The sequence below is a fragment of the Lepus europaeus genome, chromosome 8, assembly GCF_033115175.1.
Source record: "Lepus europaeus isolate LE1 chromosome 8, mLepTim1.pri, whole genome shotgun sequence".
NCBI lineage: Eukaryota > Metazoa > Chordata > Mammalia > Lagomorpha > Leporidae > Lepus > Lepus europaeus.
The window spans coordinates 12716691-12739928 of NC_084834.1; the positions used below are offsets into that span (position 1 = coordinate 12716691).

General features: G+C 42.3%; 2 protein-coding genes and 1 pseudogene across 3 annotated transcripts in view; 2 read left to right on the forward strand and 1 right to left on the reverse strand.

Moving 5' to 3' along the window:
* Positions 1-2348: 2348 nt before the first annotated feature.
* LOC133766150 (U2 spliceosomal RNA) lies at positions 2349-2464 on the reverse strand (annotated as a pseudogene).
* Positions 2465-6183: 3719 nt separating this feature from the next.
* LOC133765849 (probable ATP-dependent RNA helicase DDX60) overlaps positions 6184-23238 on the forward strand; it is a 72377-nt gene continuing 55322 nt past the window's right edge. Inside the window, exons 1-7 of one of the 2 annotated variants that reach the window (XM_062199405.1) lie at positions 6184-6329; positions 13387-13464; positions 13742-13905; positions 17459-17614; positions 18728-18877; positions 20037-20156; positions 21041-21136. In XM_062199405.1, the coding sequence (XP_062055389.1) occupies positions 13431-13464; positions 13742-13905; positions 17459-17614; positions 18728-18877; positions 20037-20156; positions 21041-21136 (720 nt within the window). In that variant the 5' untranslated portion in view covers positions 6184-6329; positions 13387-13430. Of the gene's footprint in view, positions 6330-12000; positions 12067-13386; positions 13465-13741; positions 13906-17458; positions 17615-18727; positions 18878-20036; positions 20157-21040; positions 21137-23238 lie in introns of those variants that run through there. The other variant, XM_062199406.1, reaches the window with a different exon arrangement.
* On the forward strand, positions 9801-12198 carry LOC133765852 (la-related protein 1B-like). The gene is given in 1 exon segment (XM_062199411.1): positions 9801-12198. A coding segment is annotated over 1 exon segment (2271 nt). The 5' UTR covers positions 9801-9897; the 3' UTR covers positions 12169-12198.

Genomic DNA, 23238 nt, shown 5'->3' on the forward strand with positions numbered 1-23238 from the left:
CAGAAATAGATCTGCCAGACAGGACTTGCAACACTAAATCTCTCAGTTGCTGCAGGGAGGTCAAGAGTCTGTGAACCCCTGTGCACAGGAAAGAGCTAGAAAATGCGGATGGCGAGAGCAGTCCGTGAGAAAGCCCATCGGTTGTGTCACTGGAATCAGTAATATCCCTTCTGCTTGCATTTCCTAGGTACACTTATTTCTTTATTATATATCATTAATTGAACCATAGTAACCATACAAGGAAACAATTTTACATTGCTTACTGAGCCATCACCGTACTTTCAGTTTTCACCCAACCTCTTTGATGTGCATCATCTCACCACACCATACAGCTGCAAAGTGAGCATCAGAATAGGCAGTCCTGTCGAGAGAGGGCCCTTCAGCAAGTTAGTCTGCGCCTAACCTCGGAGCTGCTGGAGCTCCTCTGTTAACCAACTACAGCTCGTGAACAATAGTTCCCAAATATCTGTATTCACCTCCAAGTAATTCTATTTTATTATGAGGTATTCTTTTCAAGAGAACTAATTTGCTAGATATATAATCAAAATCCCTTAATTTCTTTTTTTAATTAATTAATTTATTTTTTGACAGGCAGAGTGGACAGTGAGAGAGAGAGAGAGAAAGGTCTTCCTTTTCCGTTGGTTCACCCTCCAATGGCCGCCGCGGCCAGCGCACTGCGCTGAACCGAAGCCAGGAGCCAGGTGTTTCTCCTGGTCTCCCATGCGGGTGCAGGGCCCAAGCACTTGGGCCATCCTCCACTGCACTCCTGAGCCACAGCAGAGAGCTGGACTGGAAGAGGGGCAACCGGGACAGAATCCGGTGCCCCGACTGGGACTAGAACCCGGTGTGCCGGCACCGCAGGTGGAGGATTAGCCTATAGAGCCTCGGCGCCGACCCCAAATCCCTTAATTTCTATATCAGTTGAATCACATTTGAGTAAGATTAGGCAAAGTCAAGGATAAAGTAATTTGGATCTTGTATTTCTGAGTTTTTTTTTTTTGTGAAATCCTTTCCCTCCCGCAGAACTTTGCAAGATTTCTCATGTGATATATTCTCTTAGTCTTATTTGTCTGAAAACTTTATTTCATTTTATATTTTAAAATTATTACCAGGTTTAGAATCCTGGGGAAACAGTTTTTTTTTTTTCTGTTCTTATGGCATTGTGTAGATACTGTTACATTTTCTATTACCTTCTGTTAGTCTCATTATTCTTTTCAAGATAATGTCTTTTTCTTAGACTGCTATTTTTAAAATAAATTTCTACAGTTCTAGTGCCATATACCTAGCAGTGCTTTTTCTCTATTTACCCAGTTTAGAATTTTTTTAGATATTTGCATCAATGCGATCATGTCTTTCATCATTTTTATACAATTTCAGGCATATTTATTTAATTATTTTTTAAATATTTATTTATTTGAAAGAGTTACACACAGAAAGCAGGAGAGGAAGAGAGAGAGAGGGAGAGAGAGAGAGAGAGAGGTCTTCCATCCACTGGTTTACTCCCCAGGTGGCTACAATGGCCAGAGCTGCGCTGATCTGAAGCCTGAAGCCAGGAGCTTCCTCTGGGTCTCCCATGTGGGTGCAGGGCCCAACGACCTGGGCCATCCTCTACTGCTTTCCCAGGCCATAGCAGAGAGCTGGATTGGAACTGGAGCAGCTGGGTCTCGAACCCGCACCCACATGGGATGCCAGCACTGTAGGCGGCTGCTTTACCCACTACACCACAGTGTCGGCCCCAGGCATATTTATTTAAATATCTCTTTTTATCCATTTGCACTTCCTTGTTGATAGCACCTCAATTTGCTGCAACAAAAAATATGGAATCAATATAGATGCAAGACGCAAGTTTCCTTAGGTGCCTTTACTGGTAGGGAGATTCATGGTATTGCTGTTGCTGTTCATGTTTTTAATTAAGAATTGCTGCTGAACTTTCTTCAAAGCTTTCTATGTATCTAGATAATCAGATGTATTTTTTTGTGCTTTACTCTTTGAAAATGCTGAAATATAACTATTAATTTTCAAGGGCTAAACTAAACTTTTTTTCCTTGGATAAACCTTGTGATTATTAGGTACTGTTTTATATATTTACAGCTAGTATGAACTTTGAAAGCATTATGTTTAATAAAAGAAGCCAACCACAAAAGACCACATGCCATAGAATTCCATTTACATGAAATGTTCAGGCTAGACAAATTCAGAATTAGAAAACAGATTCATGCTGTCTGAGATAGGGGTAAGAGGGAATGGGAAGTGATTGCTAATATAATATTCCTTCTTTCCTTCATGTCCTTCTTCTTTGCCATGAATATCCATTTTGTCCATGACACCATGATGTGAGAATAGAAGGGAGAAAGTACATTGTCTTCAGGTTTCAGAAGCCTAGAGCCTAATAAAGTAGTAACCTCTATTAAACTGATAAGAACAGATACTACACTTGATCTTAGCCAAAAGGCCGAGAAGCGATAAAGCAGTAACCTCTACTAACCTTGACCTCGTTAGTTTATTACTTAACCTCCCTACTCCCTTAGATTTGAATGACTTGAATCCTGAGCTTCATAATAATCCCCTGCTAATACTAGATATTTTGTCTAATAGTATATAAGCTATTTAGTCCATCCACAAAGTCTGTTTGTCAATAAGTGTTTTCTCACCTATAACTACCTTTGGTTTTATATAAAATCTATTCAAAATTATTGAATATCTGATAGGACTTAGCATTGTGTTAAAGATGGTGACCTGTATGAGTTATCCAAAGTATATGAGGTAGAAAGACAAATATCTTGAACAGAAGGTATGATTTGCACATAAATATCTCTGCACAAATGTGAACAGAGTTCTACAAGAAATATATTGGTGAGCTATCACTTAAGAGACAAATTCTACCCTCATCATTTAATACCACTTTTCTACTATCTGGCTTCTGTATTATCATTGGTTAAGATTCGATTTGGTAAAAATATTTGCTTAAAATTATAGAAATAGCCCATATTTCAGCAAATCAAGGTAAATAATAATGTAATTCAGAATAAAAAGGGCACTACCTGAACCCTGATCATTTCAGCTTTCTTTTAATAAAATAAGAGTTAAGTAGATATGAAAATGACATTCTGAGAAATAAAATGATAATTATTATTTCCAGGTATTTTCAATAACTTACTACATGTATTCTTTCAAGGACTAATTATGAACTGGAGCAGTCATCATATTGTGTAGGGAATATAAATTAGTAAAAAAGCAAAGTTATTTACTGCCAAGAGCTATTTTCCAGGTACAGAAATGGGAAAAAGCTAGTTTTTGTAGGATGAAAAATTCTCATAAATCCATTGAGGGGAAAAAAGTCATTGTGTGCAGCCAAGTCATTGTGTCTAGCTTTCTAATTTTCTTAGATTGTTACAAGTTACTTCATATGTTATTATTGAAATTCCTTTTGTTCTTTGCTGGTTTGCATAAAAATCCCCACTGTATTGTTTCACAGGACCTGGTGTTTATATTAATCAGGCACATAGTGTTGTAATTGCCAAAGTTAATAATTGTATCTATTACTTGTTATAAAACAAGGGTTCATAATTGTATTCATTAATAAAAAATATTTAAATCACCAAAGAATTATTTTGGGTGGTAAGGCATCATGGACCAATATAGTTTGTAGACTTGTCTTCTTGGATTTCAAACTGGTGAGGAAAATGGATAGAGGTATGTATACACAGATATATACAGAAAAAAAGACTAGGGCGTGGACACTAGCAGCCTGACTGGTGTTGCCAATCTGGATTTATTCAGTGTCTGAATTCAGGCGTGCCCTGTCCCTGTTCTTGGCTCTGTGCTGGGCTCTGGACTTGCTCTTGTAGCACTCCTAGGGCAGAGGGAGAGGCGGGATGAGAGCAGCCATGAGAGAGGTCCTTACTGAAAATTCTAGGGAGTGGTACAGTTGGGAGCAAAAGGCAGGGAGGGAGGTGTCCAGGTGTCCGCCTGGAGGACTGGGGACGACTCTAGCCAAACTGGAACCATGCGGAGAGTCCTGCCGGAAGTGGGAAGGGCTGTGACCGGAAGTGAGAAGGGCTGTGACCGGAAGTGAGAAGGGCTGTGACCGGAAGTGGGAAGGGCTGTGACCGAAAGTGGCAAGGGCTGGTGACCGAAGCGGCCCGAGAGTCCCAGTGACGTCAGACAAGTCGGGATCCTGAGGAGGTAGGGGTTTCGTCTTTCCCAGAACCGAAGAACAAGGGGAGGCTGCTTAAACGTCTGGCCCGGTGAGCCCGGCGCTCAGGTTGACGTGTTTAAGGGGAAGGATTTTTGCTTCCACCTTCGTCGTGCGCTCTGTGGGTGGGTGGCCCGTCGGGGCCTTGAGCATCTTGAACTGTGTTCTTGGCTTCTGGCATCTTCCGTTCAGTTCTCGCGGAGCAGTCCCGGGAACGGCCTCAGAGCAGTCGGGGAAGTTGACGTGAGAGTGGAGCTGTGGTTTGAACTAGACGTGCCAGCTTAGTGCAGTGATGATGTTGAGGGCGTGGGGCTGCCTTCCGAAGGGGGTTCTCAGCGGGGCTTGGTTGTTGGAGCCCAGTTGGACCCCCGTTGCTCTGTAGCTTCCTGGCTCAGCTGCTGTGCAACCCTTCCTCCGCCTGAACTCTGTGCCCTGCCTTGACCCTCAGCACGGCCTGAACCATGGGGCTGCCCAATGCTGGGCTTGATGCAGAGTAAACCTTTTTTCTTCCTGCAGTTAGTTTTCTTTTTAAAGGTTTATTTATTTATTTTAAAGGCAGAGTTACACACACACACAGAGAGAGAGAGAGGGTCTTCCATCCGCTGGTTCACTCCCCAATTGGCTGCAACGGCCGGAGCAGCACCTATCTGAAGCCAGGAGCCAGGAGCTTCTTCCAGGTCTCCCACGTGGGTGCAGAGGCCCGAGGACTTGAGCCATTTTCTGCTGCTTTCCCAGGCCGTAGCAGAGAGCCGGATCAAAAGTGGAACATCTGGGACTCGAACCGGTGCCCATATGGGATGCCGGCCCTGCAGGCAGAGGCTTTACCCACTGCGACACAGCACTGGCCCCCTGAAGTTAGTTTTCTCAGGGATTTTGTTCTAATGATAAAAGCTGGCGAGAACACCTGCTCAGGCCTCTGATTTTCTTCAGGACGTGGTGTATGTAGTAGGTGTGGATGGGTGAGTTGCTGACACTCACCTTGAGGCCATGGGTGTTGCCAGCTATAAACGCCTTTGAGTTCAGTGCTGCCGCAGGCTTAGAGTGGTCTGGGAACTGGTGACATCTTGTTTCCAGAGTCCATTCTCTCCTAGAACAAGAATCTGTCTGAGTGGTTGTAGCCAAATGTTTCTGGCCAAATTTGGGTATAGTTTTCAGAAACTCTGTTTCCAAGTTCATGCAGTGCTCATGTGCTTCGTTTTTGATCCTGTGTCCAGAGATAGCAACCATGTCCAAGAGCAGGTGTTTTGTGGCTTTGATGCGCTGTAGGATGAGCAGGTCATATGTCACCCTCAACTTACTCTATGGGATGCACCCATAATGCTTAGTAGTTGTAATAAAATGAATAAGTAAATAACCGATGTGATTTTTAAAAAGATGTGTTTTATTTATTTGAAAGCAGAGTTACAGAGAGGGGGAGAGAGAGAGAGAGAGAGAGAGAGAGAGAGAGAGATCTTCCATCTGCTGGTTTTTTCTGTGAATGGCCACAACTGCTGGGCTGGGGCAGGCCAAAGCCAGGAGCCTGCAACTCCACCAGGATCTCCCACATGGGTAGCAGGGGCCCAAGTACTTGGACTGTCTTCAGCTGCCTTCCCAGGTGTATTAGCAGGAAGCTAGATCAGAAGTGGAACTGCCAGAACTTGCATGGGTGCTCATATGGGATGCTGGTGTTACAAGCAGTGGATTAACTCTCTGAGTCACAATGCCAGCCCCAATAACAGATGTTAATTTGGATCATCTCATGATATTTAAATATGGTTCAATAATTTTACTTTACATTTCCACATCTCAATCTCTATAATATATAATAGATATAGATCTCTATAATATATAATAGTAATAGCTTCTAATTAGAATATTATGAGTTTCTCAAGGAATTTGTCAAAGCCTTTCTCATGAATGCTCTATGGATGCAACCTTTATATATAAACAGTAGAGTCATGATATTTTAATAACTTTATTTCCCTCAGCTAAATCCAAAGATGCCAAAGAAAGAAGAGATACACAGAAACTGTATCATTTTTATCATGTGTTTGGAAGATCTTTGGTAGGAAGTAACAGATCAGTAAGGATTACAAGAGCGGGCTCGCTGCCATCTCCAGCAAATTCTTCCAGTCAGAAGAAAAGACAACATCAGGTGCGTTCTTGGGCTAGTGGAACTCATTGCTCTGGGGGTCTTGAGACTCTACTCCCACCCTGTGAGACCTGCGTTAACTTTACTCAGCATGACAACACTGGTAATCTCATGTTATTGGAGAAAAAAAATTGTTTTAAAAAATACTCCCAAGTACTAACCATGAATTATAACACTGGGAAAATGAAGGGAAGTGTAACAAAGAAAACAAAATCCTAATGGGACCGTCACAGAATTGAGCACTGATAATGTTTTAGTGAATTCCCTCAGTCACACTTCTCTCCAGTGTTATTAAACATCTTTTGAAACATAATTTTGTGGATGGATACTCTTCCATAATATGGCAATGTGATGATTTGTTTAGTTATTTCTTTGTTGGAATATAGAGAAACAAGTAAGGAAAAGAAAAGAAAAGAAACATCCATATTCTCACATCCCACAAGAGCTGTATGAATATTTTGGCATACACCTGTGCAGTCCTATATTGCCTGTTATTTTTTCTATATGTATTCCATATCTACTAATAGTATAGCTGACTTCTTTCTATATCATTAAATATACAATAAATTCACAATAGTATGTTATTTCCCAAATTTTAAGCAACTTTAATAGAAAAATCGAGCACACACACACACACACAGCAAATTCATACTATTCAGAAAGGTACTTAAAGTGTGAAAAATAACTAACATTTTACCTTCTTCAAAGACCTGGTCCTATTAACTTTGGTGAACATCCTTCCACATACTTCCAGTCTATACCCACTTACTAACATGCACAGCTTTACAGTTTATATAAGGCTTTATACTTTTTTCCCATTAAACAGTGTGCTTTCTAAAACGTTTTATTGCAATGAGTGAAAACTAAACTTTCCCTTTAATATTTGCATAATAGTCCATGTTTATTTTTCTATGTTTCCTTTTTAATCTTTAATATGTGTGTATTATTTTACTGTTATAACCCTAGCACTCTTTTCTGTTCAACCACAGAGATACCCAGTATCTTTCTGTGAGTGTGCTTGCTTTTTTGTTTAACATCATCTCCACAAGGGATTTTGATTGCAAATTCAAATACCAGTGATATGAGTATTAGTCTATTTGTGTTTCTTCCCCTGTGACTTTCTGTTTGATATCCTTTACTACTTGCCATTGTTGTTATTATTTTGCTTATTGACTGCTAAAACCCATGATGAGGGTATTTCAGAAAGTTCGTGAGAGAGTGGACCTTTGGCACAGTACTTAAGTTGCTGCTTGGGATGCCTGCATCCCGTATTGGAGTGCTTGGTTCAAGTTCTGGCTGCTCTGCTCCTCATCCAGCTTCCTGATAGCACACACCCTGGGAGGCAGCAGGTGACGACTCAAACACTGGGGTCCATGCCCCTCAAATAGAAGACCCCAGCCCAGCCCAGCCTTGACTGTTGTGGGCATTTGGGGAGTGGACCAGCAGATGGGAGATCTCTCTTCATCTGTCTATCTTTCTGCCTTTCAAATAAAGTTTAAATTAATAGATATTGAAAAGTTTATGTTCAAATAAAATTAGATAACTATTTCAGTGCAAAAATTTTGAAATCCAAGCATTTTTTAAAATAATATACATTTTGGTGCATTTTTGAAGCCCCCTCTGTATTTGCTAAAAAGACTTTCTTAGTGCTCATTTTGGTGCTTAAAGAAGTGCAGTCGTCGGGCTGTTATCCTGTAGACCGTACTCTGTAAGCATACTTTCTCCTCTTGCATAGGGTGTGCACTCCCCTCGGGAGGGAGCTCGTATCATGTGCTAGTGCTCAGATGTTCTTAGATGGCTTGTATTTCCATACTGGGGGTGGAAGCCTGGGCTAAGTAAAGATGAGCCCTAGAACTGCACAAGAGAGTTAGCCAGAGAATGGCCATGGTGGCATTTCCCATTGCAAGCAGTATTCCAGCTATTGCAATTTTAGATCTGATTTTTGTCTATTCATAACTGCTTTCATCATATCCTGTTCTCTTGGCTACCACTGCACAAGAGTTGTATTTGATTTCTATACAGTGCAATGTGTCACACCCCAGGGAGTTTTTGTAATTGAACCAGTTGGTCTGGTCATATAAAAGATACTTATCCTAATTGGACCTTTGTTGGGTGTTTCTTAGACTCAGCACATTTTGGACTGCCAAAACACTGGCTTTTAGTATAATGGGCTGAGGGATTAACAGCTGAGAAGATAGAGAAAGGGAATAGCCAATTACCATCTTTGTGCATAAAAAAAGATATTTACATTTAATTCTTTGCAACACCAAAGGTCCAATTTGATATCCTTAAGTGCTCTGAATGCTAGTCTGAGATATTAAATATTTCCTTCCAAATACAAAAATTAATCTGGAAACAATTGCTTTTATGTTTATTTAATTTTATTTCTATTTTTAGAAGAAAAATGCAGAAAAACTTATTGAAGAAATTCAAAAGAGACAACTAGCTAAACTAGAGAGAAAGGAGGAAGAGAGATGGAATAATTTGTCTCTCTCTCTATTGAAAAAGAAATTAAAGAGAATCTTCACTCTGGAATCAAAAGACTAGAAGATTTTCTCCAGATATGTGCTGTTAAATCTGTAAAATTTATTGCAGAAATGGTTGGATTGGATGCCTGTTTCAAATTATGGAAAGAATGCTGTCTAAAACCAGGTATATAAGGGCATCAATTTTAGAAGTTTCTTGAAATCAGAGATTAATAAGGACAGCAAAAGAGCTGGCATTGATTCTTCTGTGATTATGGAACTCTTTTGAAGTCTTAGAAATTAGAAGGATTTCCTCTTGTTGGATCCACAGTTGTTTGTGTGTGAAAGGCATTGGTGGAAAGAGTCAATTCAAAAGTCAATGCAGCAGACAGTTCTTCACAGCCAGCCATTGGTCAAATACCATACACACACACACACACACAATTGTTAAATTCTCACAATTCTTTGGGGTAGGCTTCCTATGTTGATATAATACGTAAGGTTCTAGGAGAACCAATTATGTGCCTGAATATCAGTGACACAGCAACATTTTTAATGAAAAGTCTACTTCACTCTATATGCACAAATTGAATAAGTAATAAATTGGGATATAACCACAATGTTGTGGCTGAAGGCCAGAGAATGAGCAATTTTGATTGGAGATAAGATAAAAAATATTTATCTCTTAATTGTGGTCACAGAAACGTAATTATTAGAAGAGTAATAAAAGAGTATAGAATGGTCATGTTAGAAAATTATTGTATCGGCCGCTAAAGGTCCTGCGGCCTGGCCGCCGGCTCCTCCGCAGCGGCCCGCGCCAGGTGAGGGCTCGCGACTCCCGGCTGCGGCGCCCGGCGCGTGTTAGCTGGCTCTGGGCGTGCGCCGCCGACGAGGGCTGGGCCGGCGGTCGGTTAGCGGTCCGTTCGACGCGGGCCGGCACGCCGGGCGCTGCGCGGCCTCGGCGGGCGGCGGTGGCGGCGACGGCGGCCGGGCTCTCGGGTTCTGTGCCCCAGGCCGGCGCTAGTCGGTGCCCCGGCGGAGCGACGGGCACCCGGGCTCCCTGGCCCCGGGCCCCCCCCGGCTGGGGTGGCTGGGGCAAGGGGACGATGTCTGCTCGCGCCCCGGTGCCCGCCGTTCACCCTCGGGAGGAGCCGCCCGCGGCGGCCGCAGAGCGGGAGTCGCGGTTGGCCGCGGCAAGCCGGCAGGCCGAGCAGCCGCCCCCGCCGGCTCGAGACGGGAAGGAGGCGGCGAGGGAGGAGAGGGCCGCGGCCGGCACCAGCGCGGGGGCGCGGGGAGAGCCGTCTCCGGTGCCGGTGCTGGGACACAGCGTGCCCCAGGCGGCCGTGCCCGTGAGGCCCCTGTCCCCGCACCTGGCGCACAAGGCGCGCGGGCCCGGGGGCCCCTTCGGCGGGGAGCCGCTGCCACCGCTGCCACCGCCGCCGCCGCGGGGGCCGCCGGCCGAGGACGCCCGAGCTGAGGCGGCAGCGGCCGGCCCCGAGGAAAAGCTGCCGCCGCCGCCGCCGCCGCCGCTGCCGCCGCCGCCGCCGCCGCTGCCGCCGCCGCCGCCGCCGCCGCCGCCTAAGGAAAACCCCTGGACCAAAAAGCCTCCCCAGCACCTGTCCCCCGCCGGGACGGGCCCGCCGCCGCCCCCGCCGGAGACGCTGGAGGCAGAGCTCAGTTCCCCAAAACCTATAAAAGCTGGAAAACTCAAGACAAAGAAACCCAGTAAGCCTAGTGATTTCAGCGATGTGGCGAACTGGCCAACGCCAAGTGAATTAGTGAACACTGGATGTCAGAGCGTCATCAGTCAAGGGAATAAGAAGCTGCAGAATAGAAAGGAAAAAGAAGAGAAGACTGAGAAGAAAAGTAACAATGAGAGTAAAGAAAACCGGGAAATAAAATTAGATGGCCCTGGTGAAAACGTCAGTGAAGATGAGGCTCAATCAAGTAATCAACGAAAAAGAGCTAATAAGCACAAGTGGGTACCTCTCCACTTGGATGATGTAAGACCAGACAGTCAAGAAAGACCTGGTTCCCGGAACAGCTCAAGATGTCAACCTGAAACAAATAAATCAGCACATACCAATAGAAGAAATGACACACGAAGTTGGAGGCGAGATAGAGAAAAAAGAGAAGACCAAGATGAAGTGTCCAGCGTGAGAAGTGAGGGTGGTAATATCCGAGGTTCCTTTAGAGGCCGAGGAAGAGGACGAGGACGGGGAAGAGGACGGGGAAGAGGAAATCCTCGATTGAACTTTGATTTTTCGTATGGTTATTGAGAACATGGTGAAAGGACTGATCAACCATTTCAGACAGATCTTAATACCAGTATGATGTATTACTATGATGATGGTACAGGCGTACAGGTGTATCCTGTGGAGGAAGCGTTGCTTAAAAAGTATATTAAGCGTCAAATTGAGTATTACTTCAGTATAGAAAATCTAGAACGGGACTTTTTTCTTCGGCGAAAAATGGATGAACAAGGTTTCTTGCCTATTTCCCTGATTGCTGGTTTTCACAGAGTTCAGGCTCTCACCACAAACCTTAATCTCATCTTAGAGGCATTGAAGGATAGCACAGAAGTAGAAATTGTGGATGAGAAAATGAGAAAAAAGATAGAACCAGAAAAATGGCCAATTCCAGGCCCTCCTCCACGTAATGTGCCACAGACAGACTTCTCTCAACTGATTGATTGTCCAGAGTTCGTACCAGGCCAAGCCTTTTGCTCACATACAGAGTCTGCCCCAAATTCTCCAAGAATGGGAAGTCCATTGAGTCCAAAGAAAAATACTGAAACAAGTAATCTTCAAGCAATGTCTAGAGGTTTGTCTACAAGTTTGCCTGACTTGGACTCAGAACCTTGGATAGAAGTAAAAAAGAGACATCGTCCACCCCCAGTGAAATTGAAGGAATCAGTATTTGTAACAGAAGAGGCATCAAATCGACTATATCCTCCTGAAGAACAAGAACAAGCAGAACTTGATTTTTTATTTGATGAAGAGATTGAGCAAATAGAAGGACAAAAAAACACATTTGGTGATTGGTCTGATAATGATTCAGATTATGAAATTGATGACCTGGATTTAAATAAGATTTTGATCATAATTCAGACACCACCTTACATGAGAAAACATCCTGGAGGAGATCTAACAGGCAACCATATGTCTTGGGCAAAAATTACATCTGAACTTGCTAAAGTTATCAATGATGGCTTATATTATTATGAGCAGGATCTGTGGATGCAAGAAGATGAAAATAAACACACAGCCTTAAAGGTAATTATTATGGCCAGCATCTCTCTGCCAATGCTTCATTTTATTATATATGGTTGCTTATTTTTCTTTAAACTTAACAAGGTTTATTTTATGAAATTTTGAATGTAAGTATAATTTATATTTAATTGGAAAAATTCTTCACTGTATTTGATAGTCAGAAGTTGAGGAATGATTTTGTGAAAATAACTAATGAATACTAAAATTACAAAAGCAAAAACAAAAAAAACCCTGATACTGACTAAAAACCCTTGCTTTTTTCGGGTGAAAATAGTAAGAAGGCCCTTTCTCGTATGAAGGAATAAAAATGAAATTATGGACAAGCTTAATTTATATACTCCTTATCTGACTGTAACCCCAGCTGTCTGAGCCAGTGGTTTTAGAGAGGGATTACTTTTGTTACCCCCAGCTCTCTTTAGTTCATGTTGATCTCTCTCAAGTAGAAATGTTCATAGACATTCTTTCCTTGTGTAGCATTACCATGTTACTAGGGGTGCTGTGTGAAACCTTATTCTAACTTTTTATCTTGTAGTTTACACCAGATTCTGACCTGTATCCTAGTTATTAGTAGAAAATATAAGAAGGAGACAGTAGTTTATTGGCTAACTACATTCATTTGATGTGAGTTATAATGATACAGGTAGGGATAAAAAAGGCATTTCTTTTCCTCTATCATTGGGGTTATCAAAAAAGCCTAAAAGTTAAGTATTTGTTTTGGGGATAGAATAATGGGGGAAAGTTATGACATTCTATGCTAAATAGAAAAGGTATCATGGTCAGAAATAGAAGTAAAGTGTGGCCATGTACTGGTTGAATAGAGGAGCTGCCTATCCATGGGATTATCAACAACAGGTGTTCTCCTTGGCCCTTAATTTCTTTCTTTCTGCGGTTTCCATTACTGCTTTCTGCCTCTTCCTTTCTTTAGCCCTGCATCTTTTTGCAGAACCTAAGTCAGGCTATGACTGCTTGTTAGCTGATTTTAAGCCTGAGCAGTTTGCTGCCCATTCTGCCATGGGAAAGAAAGTATGTTTTTATAAAGTTTTTCAGTTAGAAGTCTTTCCTTGTTTAAGCATGTTATTTTATTTGTGATATTTAGATTCTATAAATAGTATCTTCCATAACACTTTTGGAAAGAGCTATAAATTTCTAATAATAGTTTATAATTGTACTGACCCTGTTCATTAAACTTGTACCATGCTTTTGAATAGCATATATCACACACACAAAAAAAGAAAATTATTGTATCATTTTATGTAGATTATTTTGTTTAATCTTGATAATAGCCATGTGAGGTGAGCCCTGTTCTTAATATCTCCATTACAGAGAGAAAGAAAACAAGGCTGAGAGAAGTACTTTGCCATGGTTCTATGTCAGAAACAGGTGCATTAATTTGCATTTCAGGTATGTGATGAATTTTGTGAATATGTGCCCTGTAGTTTTTGTCAAAGCAGGCATCCTGTTTTTTGCTTGCTAAGTCTAGCAGCACTTTTAGAATCTAAGAGCCCACACTTTTAATTGTCATGCAGAACTAGGAGTTAGGAGTTCTTTGATTATTGTGAGTGGTTCATGTGAATATGCTTTCTTTAAAATCTTAAAATTAAGTCAGCGCTGGGGTAGAGTGCAGGTTGTTATCACTCTCTTGCTTCACTTAGGTCGTGCAATTGTTTTACTTCAACAGAAGCAGAATCCAAAGATATAAATGTGGTAATTCAGATGATGAAGAGGATTCACATACTGCACGAGAAATACTCAGAGTTGTTACAGAAAACACACAGGCAAAAATTAGCCAAATATCTAAAATATATCGGTTTTGACAACTTGGCACACACGTTATGTCCTCAGGTAAATGCCACGGAAGATATTACTTGACATTATTGTGAGTGTGTGTGTGTGCGTTTGTGTGTGTCTGTGAAATATTTTATGGGATATATTGAGAATCAATACCTGTCACCAGAACTGTATATTCTGAATATATTGAGAATCAGTATACATTAGATTAAGCTAATAGTTCAGTTAACCATGCATTGTACTGTATAGACACAGGTCTAATGTCTATGACTGTGTATTTTTCTAGGAAACATATTTATCCACACAGCTGACTTCCCATCTTACCCAGGACACCAGGGCTTTACGCGTTGGGTCCCTAGTTACCTGTGTTACTATTTCCAAGTGGATTGTGTTGAGTGCAGAGAACTGCGTTTGCTGCAGAGTTTTGCGGCAGCTGTTTTCAGTAGTTCATCCCCTCAGCTCATAGCCGGGCTGCTGCTTTTCCCTGTGCCTGTGCCAGATGAATGCAACGCTGTGGCGAGTCTTCACTGGAGAACATCCAGTATTGTGTAACCTTTCTTCCACTCTTCTCCCTACCCAGGAAGCCACTAAGACATGTCCTTATTTCTCTCCTTTTTTTTTTTTTAATTTTAAGGTATACAAATTTTGTGTATTTCACATATACAGATTTAGGAACATAGTGATACCATACCCTCCTTCCCACCCATGCTCCAACTGTTCTTCCTCCTCCCTTTCATGTTCCCACTCTCAACTTTTACAATGATATATTTTCAGTTTACTTTAAACTCCTAAGATTAACCCTGCTACACTAAATAGTTCAACAAATAGTATGAAGGAAAAAAAAAAACAAAAAAACTGTCCCTTAACAGTAGAGACAAGGGCTGTAAATTTTGTAAAAAATCTCAAAATGTCAATTTAATTCCAATACATTACATTTTAAGTACTCTATTAGTTACTACAGATCAGGAAAAACATATGGTATCTGTCTTTTTGGGATTGGCTTACTTCACTAAGTGTAATGGTTTCCAGTTGCATCCATTTTGTTGCAAAAGACAAGATTTCATTTTTTTTTATCACTGAGTAGTACTCCATAGTGTATATAAACCATAATTTCTTTATCTAGTCATCAGTTGTTGGACATCTGGGTTGATTTTGTAGCTTGGCTATTGTGAATTGAGCTGCAAAGAACTGGGGTTACAGATAACTCTTTCACATATGTCATTATCTGAATTTTTTTGTTTGTATTTTATTTATATGTTCATTGTTTCAAAAATTTGTGTGCAAATTTCATAGAAGTGGAACACTTTTTGGTCAAGGTTCTTGTCATGCCTTATATTTAGTTAACTTTTAGAAGAGAATAAATCTTCCATACACTGATTCACTCCCATAATAGTTGTAAAGGTAGGCCTGGGCTAAGGTGAAGCCAGGAGCTAGGAACTCTATTCTGGTTTCCAATGTGGATCACAGATTCCTGAATGCTGCCTTCCCAGGTGCAATAGCAGAGAGATGGGACTGGAATATGGATGCTGACCTTGCCGGTGGGTGATTAACCCCTTGAGCCACAATGCTGGCCCCAGAGAAAAATTGTAGGTCAAAATATCTCTTCAAGGGGCCAGTGCTGTGGTATACAGGGTTAAGCCACCACCTGCAGTGCCAGCATCCCATAGGGGCGCTGGTTCAAGACCCGGCTGCTCCACTTTCAATCCAGCTCTCTGGTATGGCCTGGGAAAGCAATGGAAGATGGCCCAAGCTCCTGGGTCCTGGCTTCGGATAAGCACAGCTCTAGCCGTTGTGCCCAGTTTGGGAGTGAACCAGCGGATGGAACACCTCTCTGTCTCTACTTCTGCCTTTCTCTCTCTGTAAGTCTGTCTTTCAAATAAATAAATAAATCTTTTAAAAAAAATCTTCAAGTAATGCCTTCAAAATAGTGTATTTAGAAATTATGAAGACATGCTTGGGGTACTGCCTGGTCTTAGAGTGGAGATATTTCTGTAAGTAGAGAAATACAAGGATGTGGGAAAAGATACCAGCTCAGGGTGAGAAGCCAAAAAGAGGAGACATAGGTAGCTCTCCACTTCCTGTGCCAAATCTCCCCATTTTAGGCTTTCTGACTTTCCTTAGGCTTCATTGGGACCCCCGTCTTTGCTAGGTTAGCCTTGCTGGGAATCTCAGCAGGGCCTGTGACCCCTTCCTTGGTGTATCTTGCTCTGCTCATCTCAGGAATACTTTCAACCAGTCTTTGGTGATTCTGTAGATTCACTAAGGGTTTGAGGTCAGGTTTCCTATCACACAAACATGGAAAGAGCCCTACATCTCTATTCTCCAAGTGCCACAGACAAAATTTAACTATCCCATCTAATAAGGAATACTGACATATAAGTCTTCTATCCGGAAGACTGACATATTTAACAAGGCCTTTGAAGCCATGAGGATAGAGAAACTAATTTCATTGGAGAGAATTATCTTAATGCAGGATGTGAACATCAAGAGTGGAAATTATGAGTCTGTCGCACGAATCTCTTCCTTTGGTTATTCTATTCCTACCTTATGTTGCACAGGTGTAGGGTTTGTCTGAAGGGAGGAGAGCTGTTCCTCACTTCTTTAAGAGACTTGGGGACCTATAAGTGCTAGGAAAGCAACTCTCTCTCTAAAAAAATAAAACAAACAAAAAAAAACCTTGATGGTGATTATCAGAACAGGAATCTAGCTATTTCCAACAGCTGTAGATTTGAAATAGGATATTTGCTTAAACATTGCATGACCAAAACTGCTATTACTTTTTAATTTCTTAAATGAGAAAGTAACTAAATTTTAAAAAGCTTGTTTTTAAACATTTTCAATTAATATTTTTGGCAATTTTTAAATGAAGTCTTCTCTGCTCCAAGCCATCATTGTATCCAAACATGTCTTGGTGTTGATTGACAACCAGAACACTTTGGCACAGAAGTTTTATGTTTTCCATGCATGGCTAATATGATCATAATCCAGTTTTGTCAGAACTCCAAGAATGGAGGCTCAGCCAAGCATGTGAATTTCCTGTGATGTTGAGGCCCTGTAGTAAGAGCTGTTGACCCACGGGGTGGAATTCTCTGAGTAAAATAGTTTGACTTGTAAGATGATAGGTACTTATTATATAGATCTTTACAGAGATATTTATTTTTACCAAAGATGCCTTTTTAAGGTCAGAAAAAAAAATACCTTAAAGGAAATACAGTTTTAGTGTATTTGAGTGTGTGTGTGTAATAATTGTGGAACAGTTATCAAATATTTTACTAATTTGTAACAAAAGATCAATTTCATATTGTCTTTTACTTATATGCCATGGAAAATGATCTTGCCATAAAAATATTTTAAAAAATTATAATGAATATAGCCTCAGTGTTCCCTGTGCCATTGTAATGATATATTAAGTTGAGTGGCACTTTTACCCTCTGGTAACTCCAACATTGGGTTATCCAGTTTTAAGATTTGCAGCTTATTGAAAGAACATGAAACAATAATCTCATTGAGGCAAAGCAAACTACAACAGGATTGGGAATGATTTCTGCACGCCCAGGTTAAGAACTGTAAAGTTGTACAAAGGTCTAATGCACCATACTTGTTTCAGGGGAAGGAGTCAGGTGCTGAGAAGGATATTTATAAATACTCAGTTCACATGGGAGCAGCTCGGTTTCAGTTAACGCACATGGGCCCTTACTTGTTTCGAGAAGAAAGAAGTGATCCAGATCCCCGGCTGCATCATTTTATACCAGACACGTGGCAGGTATTTCTCTAAAAGATCTGTCATATGGAAAGGCAAAGACGCTTTGGTAAACTGTGTGTTCAGATCTCATTGTGTACGACAAATTTTGAAAATGCCTATTGTTCTAGAAAGCGACTTAATGACAAGAAAAGTAAATCGTGTCTTGGCCCAAGAGATAAAGCAATGCAGTGTAGAGTCAGTTGAGTGACAGATACACTGGTTCTCTTAAATGGAGTGTGGGAAGCAATGCATTGAGAAGCAGCGGTTTGACCTGGTTGTGAAGCCATTGGTCAGGACGCCGTGTCTCAAACCATAGTGCTTGGGTGTCACATGCAGCTCCTGACTCCAGCTCTTGCTAACCCACGCCAGGAGGCAGCAGTGAAAGCTCAAGTGATTGGGATCCTGCCATGCACAGGGGAGACCTGGATTGAGTTCCCAGTTTCTAGGCATTTGGGGAGTGAACCAGCAGATAGGACCTGTTGTCTTTGTCTATCTGTGTCTCTGCCCCTCAAATAAAAAAAAACAAAAGCAAAAACAAAACAAACAAGAACCCAGCTATACAATTCTGTGCAGCCACTTAATTCACATAACAAAATAGGTGCCTGATGTATAATTGGCAAAAATATACTGTTTTTTTTTTTTTTAAAGTAGTGTTGCTTTTGGGTTGTCCAATTGTTCAACCACAGAGTCACTCATAATACATCATGATATGTCACGGATCCTATTATGTATTTGCATACATTTTTTGAAAAACTGCCTTTCCACACCTTAATCATTCACTGACCGTAATTAATGAAACATGCAAATAAAAAGAGCAGCAGGTTTTGGTAATTCTGTATCAGCATGAGGTTTCCCTAATCTATGAACTAAAAAGAACTCCAAGAGCTGGGCTACAGACCCGTGGCACTGTCCTCTGCTGTATTAGAGGGTTTTTCATCTAAGTTTCAGTAAGGACTTTCCTGTCTCCAGTGATTTGGGTTATTTGCACATAGCCGGAAGTGGTGATTCCTGCCATCTTGAGCACTAGCAGGTCTCAGAACTGTAAACACTAGTCTAAGAGCTAGTTGAAGCTAACTTAAAAATGGACAGTAAAGGTGCATTTTCCAATGAAAGGTGATTTTTTTTGCCCTTCAGAGGGAACTCCTGGATGTCGTAGATAACAATGAGTCGGCTGTGATTGTTGCTCCAACCTCATCAGGGAAAACCTACGCCTCCTACTACTGCATGGGGAAAGTCCTACAGGAGAGCAATGATGGAGTGGTCGTGTACGTTGCACCCACAAAGGTATCGTGCCCTGCGACACTGCGCTGTTCTAGGGATGTTCCTCTGCTGTAGCTGTGTGTCCCACCTGGTAGTGCCCAGCCTCCAGTGTCACACAGTCGTGGACTTGGGTGCTCATGTGCTGTGTGACCTTGGCCAGTTTCCTGGCATGTTTTCCACCTGCAAGGAGACCCAGCACCACTTACTTTGTGCTGTTGTTCCGAGCATGACCTGAGACGAGGCACACCAAGCATCCAGTGTACTGTCTGGGCATGAATAATGATGCGTAAATGGTGCCATTCACAAGCATTTGTTTATTCGTGTTCTCTCATAAATCTCCCTAGGGCCAGCACTTGTGAAAGACAGGGCTGGACACTTCTGAGTCTTGTCAATGGGAACCATTTGGTGTTGGTGCCAGGCTTGTGTACTTAAGAGAGGACAGACAAGTTCATGAGAGAGAGAGAGACACAGAGAGAGAGAGGGCGAGAGAGAGAGGGAGCAAGAGAGAGAGAGAGAGAGGCGCTTCTCCCCTGTTTTACCAGCTCTGCGGTTGGGCAGGTGCCTGATGGAAGAGCCCTGGATTCTTACAGGGGCCGTGGGTTTCTTCCTTTGCAGCAGCCTGGGTGAAGTAGAGTTAAATGGCTCTTGCTGAAATAAAATATGTTCTTTTTGTCTTGAAAGGGGTTTTGGGGTACGCTCCTTCCTCTCACTTTCCCTAGCAAAATACTTAATTCCCAGGCTTACGGCTGCACTGCGAGGAAGCCAGTGTGGGGAGGGGCCCTGTGTCCCACAAGCCACATCCTTCACTGATGAGGACGTGGAAGTTTAGTGAGCTTCAGCGCTGTACCCATTACTGTGCAGCGTTGTAAAATACAGGCGCCGTCTGATTTTACCTGTGTCAGCACATATCACACTGACGGGACGAGGAACCACTGTTTGTGTTTTTGTTGCTGGCTGTCCCATCAACAGGCACTGCATTGCATTGTGTAACATTTAGAAAACTTAAATGGAATCGGTGGAAGGATTTGCTGTGAGGTATTGCCTTATTAGGACAGAACTGTTACCAGTTCGGTACTGCATTGTTGCGTATCAGTGGTTCAGACGTGGGTTTACTTGAACCAGTTTTTTCAGCGTTGTTGATAATTTACTGAGTAGCCGCTCACTCTGTCTTTTGTGACTCCAGGCTCTGGTTAACCAAGTGGTGGGAACTGTCTACAATTTGTTTACTAAAGCACTGCCGAAAGGCTCAGTGGTGTGTGGAGTTTTCACAAGGGATTACCGCCATGACACCTTGAACTGTCAGGTACGTCACAGCTGTCCGTGTGATGAGTCGTAGTGTGAATGTGGCTCTCTGGGAGACACGGTGGGGTTTTAATGGGGTAACATGAAACCCACAGCTACCCTGATAGATGTATTGGGCTAGATAGTTTGTGTAATTTTTCTTATCTAAGAATTTGATCACTGATGATATTTTAATTCAGTATTAATTATTAAATGTTTACATTACATAAATGATACGTAAAGAGAATGCGTTACTTTTCTGAAATTTTAACCTCAGGAAGCAACTTCCTCTTTAGTAGTGATGGTTACAGGGCATGGTGACTTTTGTATTCCCAGAATACTGTGCCAGAGATATTTCTTTTTTTTTTTTTTAAAGATTTATTTATTTATTTGAAAGAGTTCTACAGAAAGAGAAGGAGAGGCAGAGAGAGAGAGAGAGGTCATCCATCTGCTGGTTTGCTCCCCAACTGGCCGTAATGGCTGGAGCTGTGGTGATCCGAAGCCAGGAGCCAGGAGCTTCTTCCTGGTCTCCCACATGGGTACAGGGGTCCAAGCACTTGGGCCATCTTCTACTGCTTCCCCAAGCCATAGCAGAGAGCTGAATCAGAAGTGGAGCAGCTGGGACTAGAACATGGGATGCTGGTACTGCAGGCAGCGGCTTTACCTGCTACATCACAGCACCAGCCTCAAGAGAATGTTTCTTAATGAAATAAACTTAACTGTTTTTGAGTGTATCAGTGGCAGCATATGTGGGGATCAGTTGTACATATTCATTTTACTTTTACATTAATGAAATATTTTTTTGAACATGGAAATGTAAGATGGGTATAGTGTGTCATAAAATTTCTTATTAATGTTTGGAAATTAAAACAGCTTTTCTTTTTTTTTTTTTTAAAAAAAAACCAGATATTAGTAACAGTGCCTCAGTGTTTGGAAATACTCTTGCTATCACCTCATTATCAGAAATGGACAGAAAGAATACGATATGTCATATTTGATGAGGTATGTTGCTTTTTATTCCTTTTATCTCAACAGAATATTTTATGTCAACCAAGACCACATGTACCGTATGTACTTTAATAAAGATGGCATTCATATGGTTAGTTACTAAAATAAATATAAGTTGTTTATAGAAGGGTTTACCGATAAGATCTGGGAGAGTTGAGGCTGGGTTAAATCTACATGCAGAATATAGGTGGTAGGTGTTGGGTACCGTGATTTGGATGCCACTTGATATGCTTGTCTCATATCAGAGTGCCTGGTTCGAGTCCTCACTCCATTCCGAAGTCCATCTTCCTGCTAAAGCCCCCACCCTACGAGGCAGCTGCTGATGGCTCAGGTACATGGGTCCCTCTCCCTGATGAGAGAGACCTGGATTGAGTTTCAGGCTCCTGGCTTTGGCCTGGCCCAGCTGTGGCTTTTGCAGGCATTTTAGGAGTGAAACAACAGATGGAAGATCACTCTCTCTCTCTCTCCCTTTCAAATTAATAACATAAAGAAATAATTTTTATAAAAGAATATATAATGGTGGCAGAGAAAACTGTTGGACACACCAATAACTAATAGAAAAGACTTTCTGATTTTTTATTAGGCAAAGAAATTTATCTGAGTGAACAAACTACCTTTTTTTAAAAAAAAGGTTTTATTTATTTATTTGAGAGGTACAGTTACAGACAGTGAGAGGGAGAGACAGAGAAAAAGGTCTTCTTTCCATTGGTTCATTCCCAAAATGGCTGCAATGGCTGGAGCTGTGTGATCCGAAGCCAGGAGCCAGGTGCTTCTTCCTGGTCTCCCAGACACGTGCAGGGGCCCAAGCACTTTGGCCATCTTCTACTGCTTTCACAGGCCATAGCAGAGAGCTGAATCAGAAGTGGAGCAGCTGGGACTAGAACTGGCACATATATGGGATGCCAGCACTGCAGGCAGAGGATTAACCTATTGCACTGTGGCACTGGCCCAATAAACTACCTTTTTTTTTTTTAAAAAAAAAGATTTATATATTTGAAAGTCAGAGTTACACAGAGAGAGGAGAGGCAGAGGCAGAGAGAGAGAAGGTCATCCATCCAATGGTTGATTCCCCAATTGGCCGCAATGGCCGGAGATGTGCCAATCTGAAGCCAGGAGCCAGGAGCCTCCTCCGAGTCTCCCACTTGGGTGCAGGGGTCCAAGGACTTGGGCCATCTTCTACTGCTCTCCCAGGCCATAGCAGAGAGTTGGATCAGAAGAGGAGCAGCCGGGACTCAAAGCAGCGCCCATATGGGATGCCAGCGCTTCAGGCCAGGGAGTTAACACTCTGTGCCACAACACTGGCCCCAAACTACCTTTTTAAAGAAAAGATTTACTTGTTTGGCCAGTGCTATGGTGCAGCGGGTTAAGGCCCTGGCCTGAGGTGCCGGCATGCCACGTGGGTGCTGGTTTGAGGCCCAGCTGCTACACTTCTATTCCGGCTCTCTGTTGTGGCTTGGGAAAGTGATGGAAGATGCCCCAAGTCCTTAGGCCCCTTTACTCGCATGGGAAACCTGGAAGAGGCTCCTGGCTCCTGGCTTCAGATTGGCATGGCTCCGGCCATTGCGGCCATTTGGGTGTGAACCATCGAATGGAGGACCTCTCTCTCTGCTTCTCCTCTCTCTGTGTAACTCTGACTTTCAAATAAATAAATAAATCTTAAAAAAAAAGAAAAAAATGAAAAGAAAAGATTTACTTGTTTATTTGACAGGAAGAGTCAGAGAGGGAGCAACAGAGAGATCTTTTATCTGGTTTACTCCCCAAGTAACTGCAAGGCTAGGGCAGGGCCAGGTTGAAGCCTGAACCCAGGAACTCCATCTGGGTCTCCTACATGAGTGGCAAGGGCCCAAGTCCATGGGTCATCTGCTGCTGCCTTCCCAGGCACATTGGCAGTGAGCTGCATTGGAAGCCAAGAGCCAGGACTTGAAGTGGTGCTTTATTGTGGGCTGCCAGTGTCCCAGGTGGTAGCTTAACCCATTGTGCTTCAGTTCTGGCCCCAGAACTAATTTGTTTTGTAGGTACTTTTCTCTTCACCTGTCACCAGGTATGTACAGGGCAAGATTAGTCATATTTGCTCTATTGCCGATTTAACTTCCAGT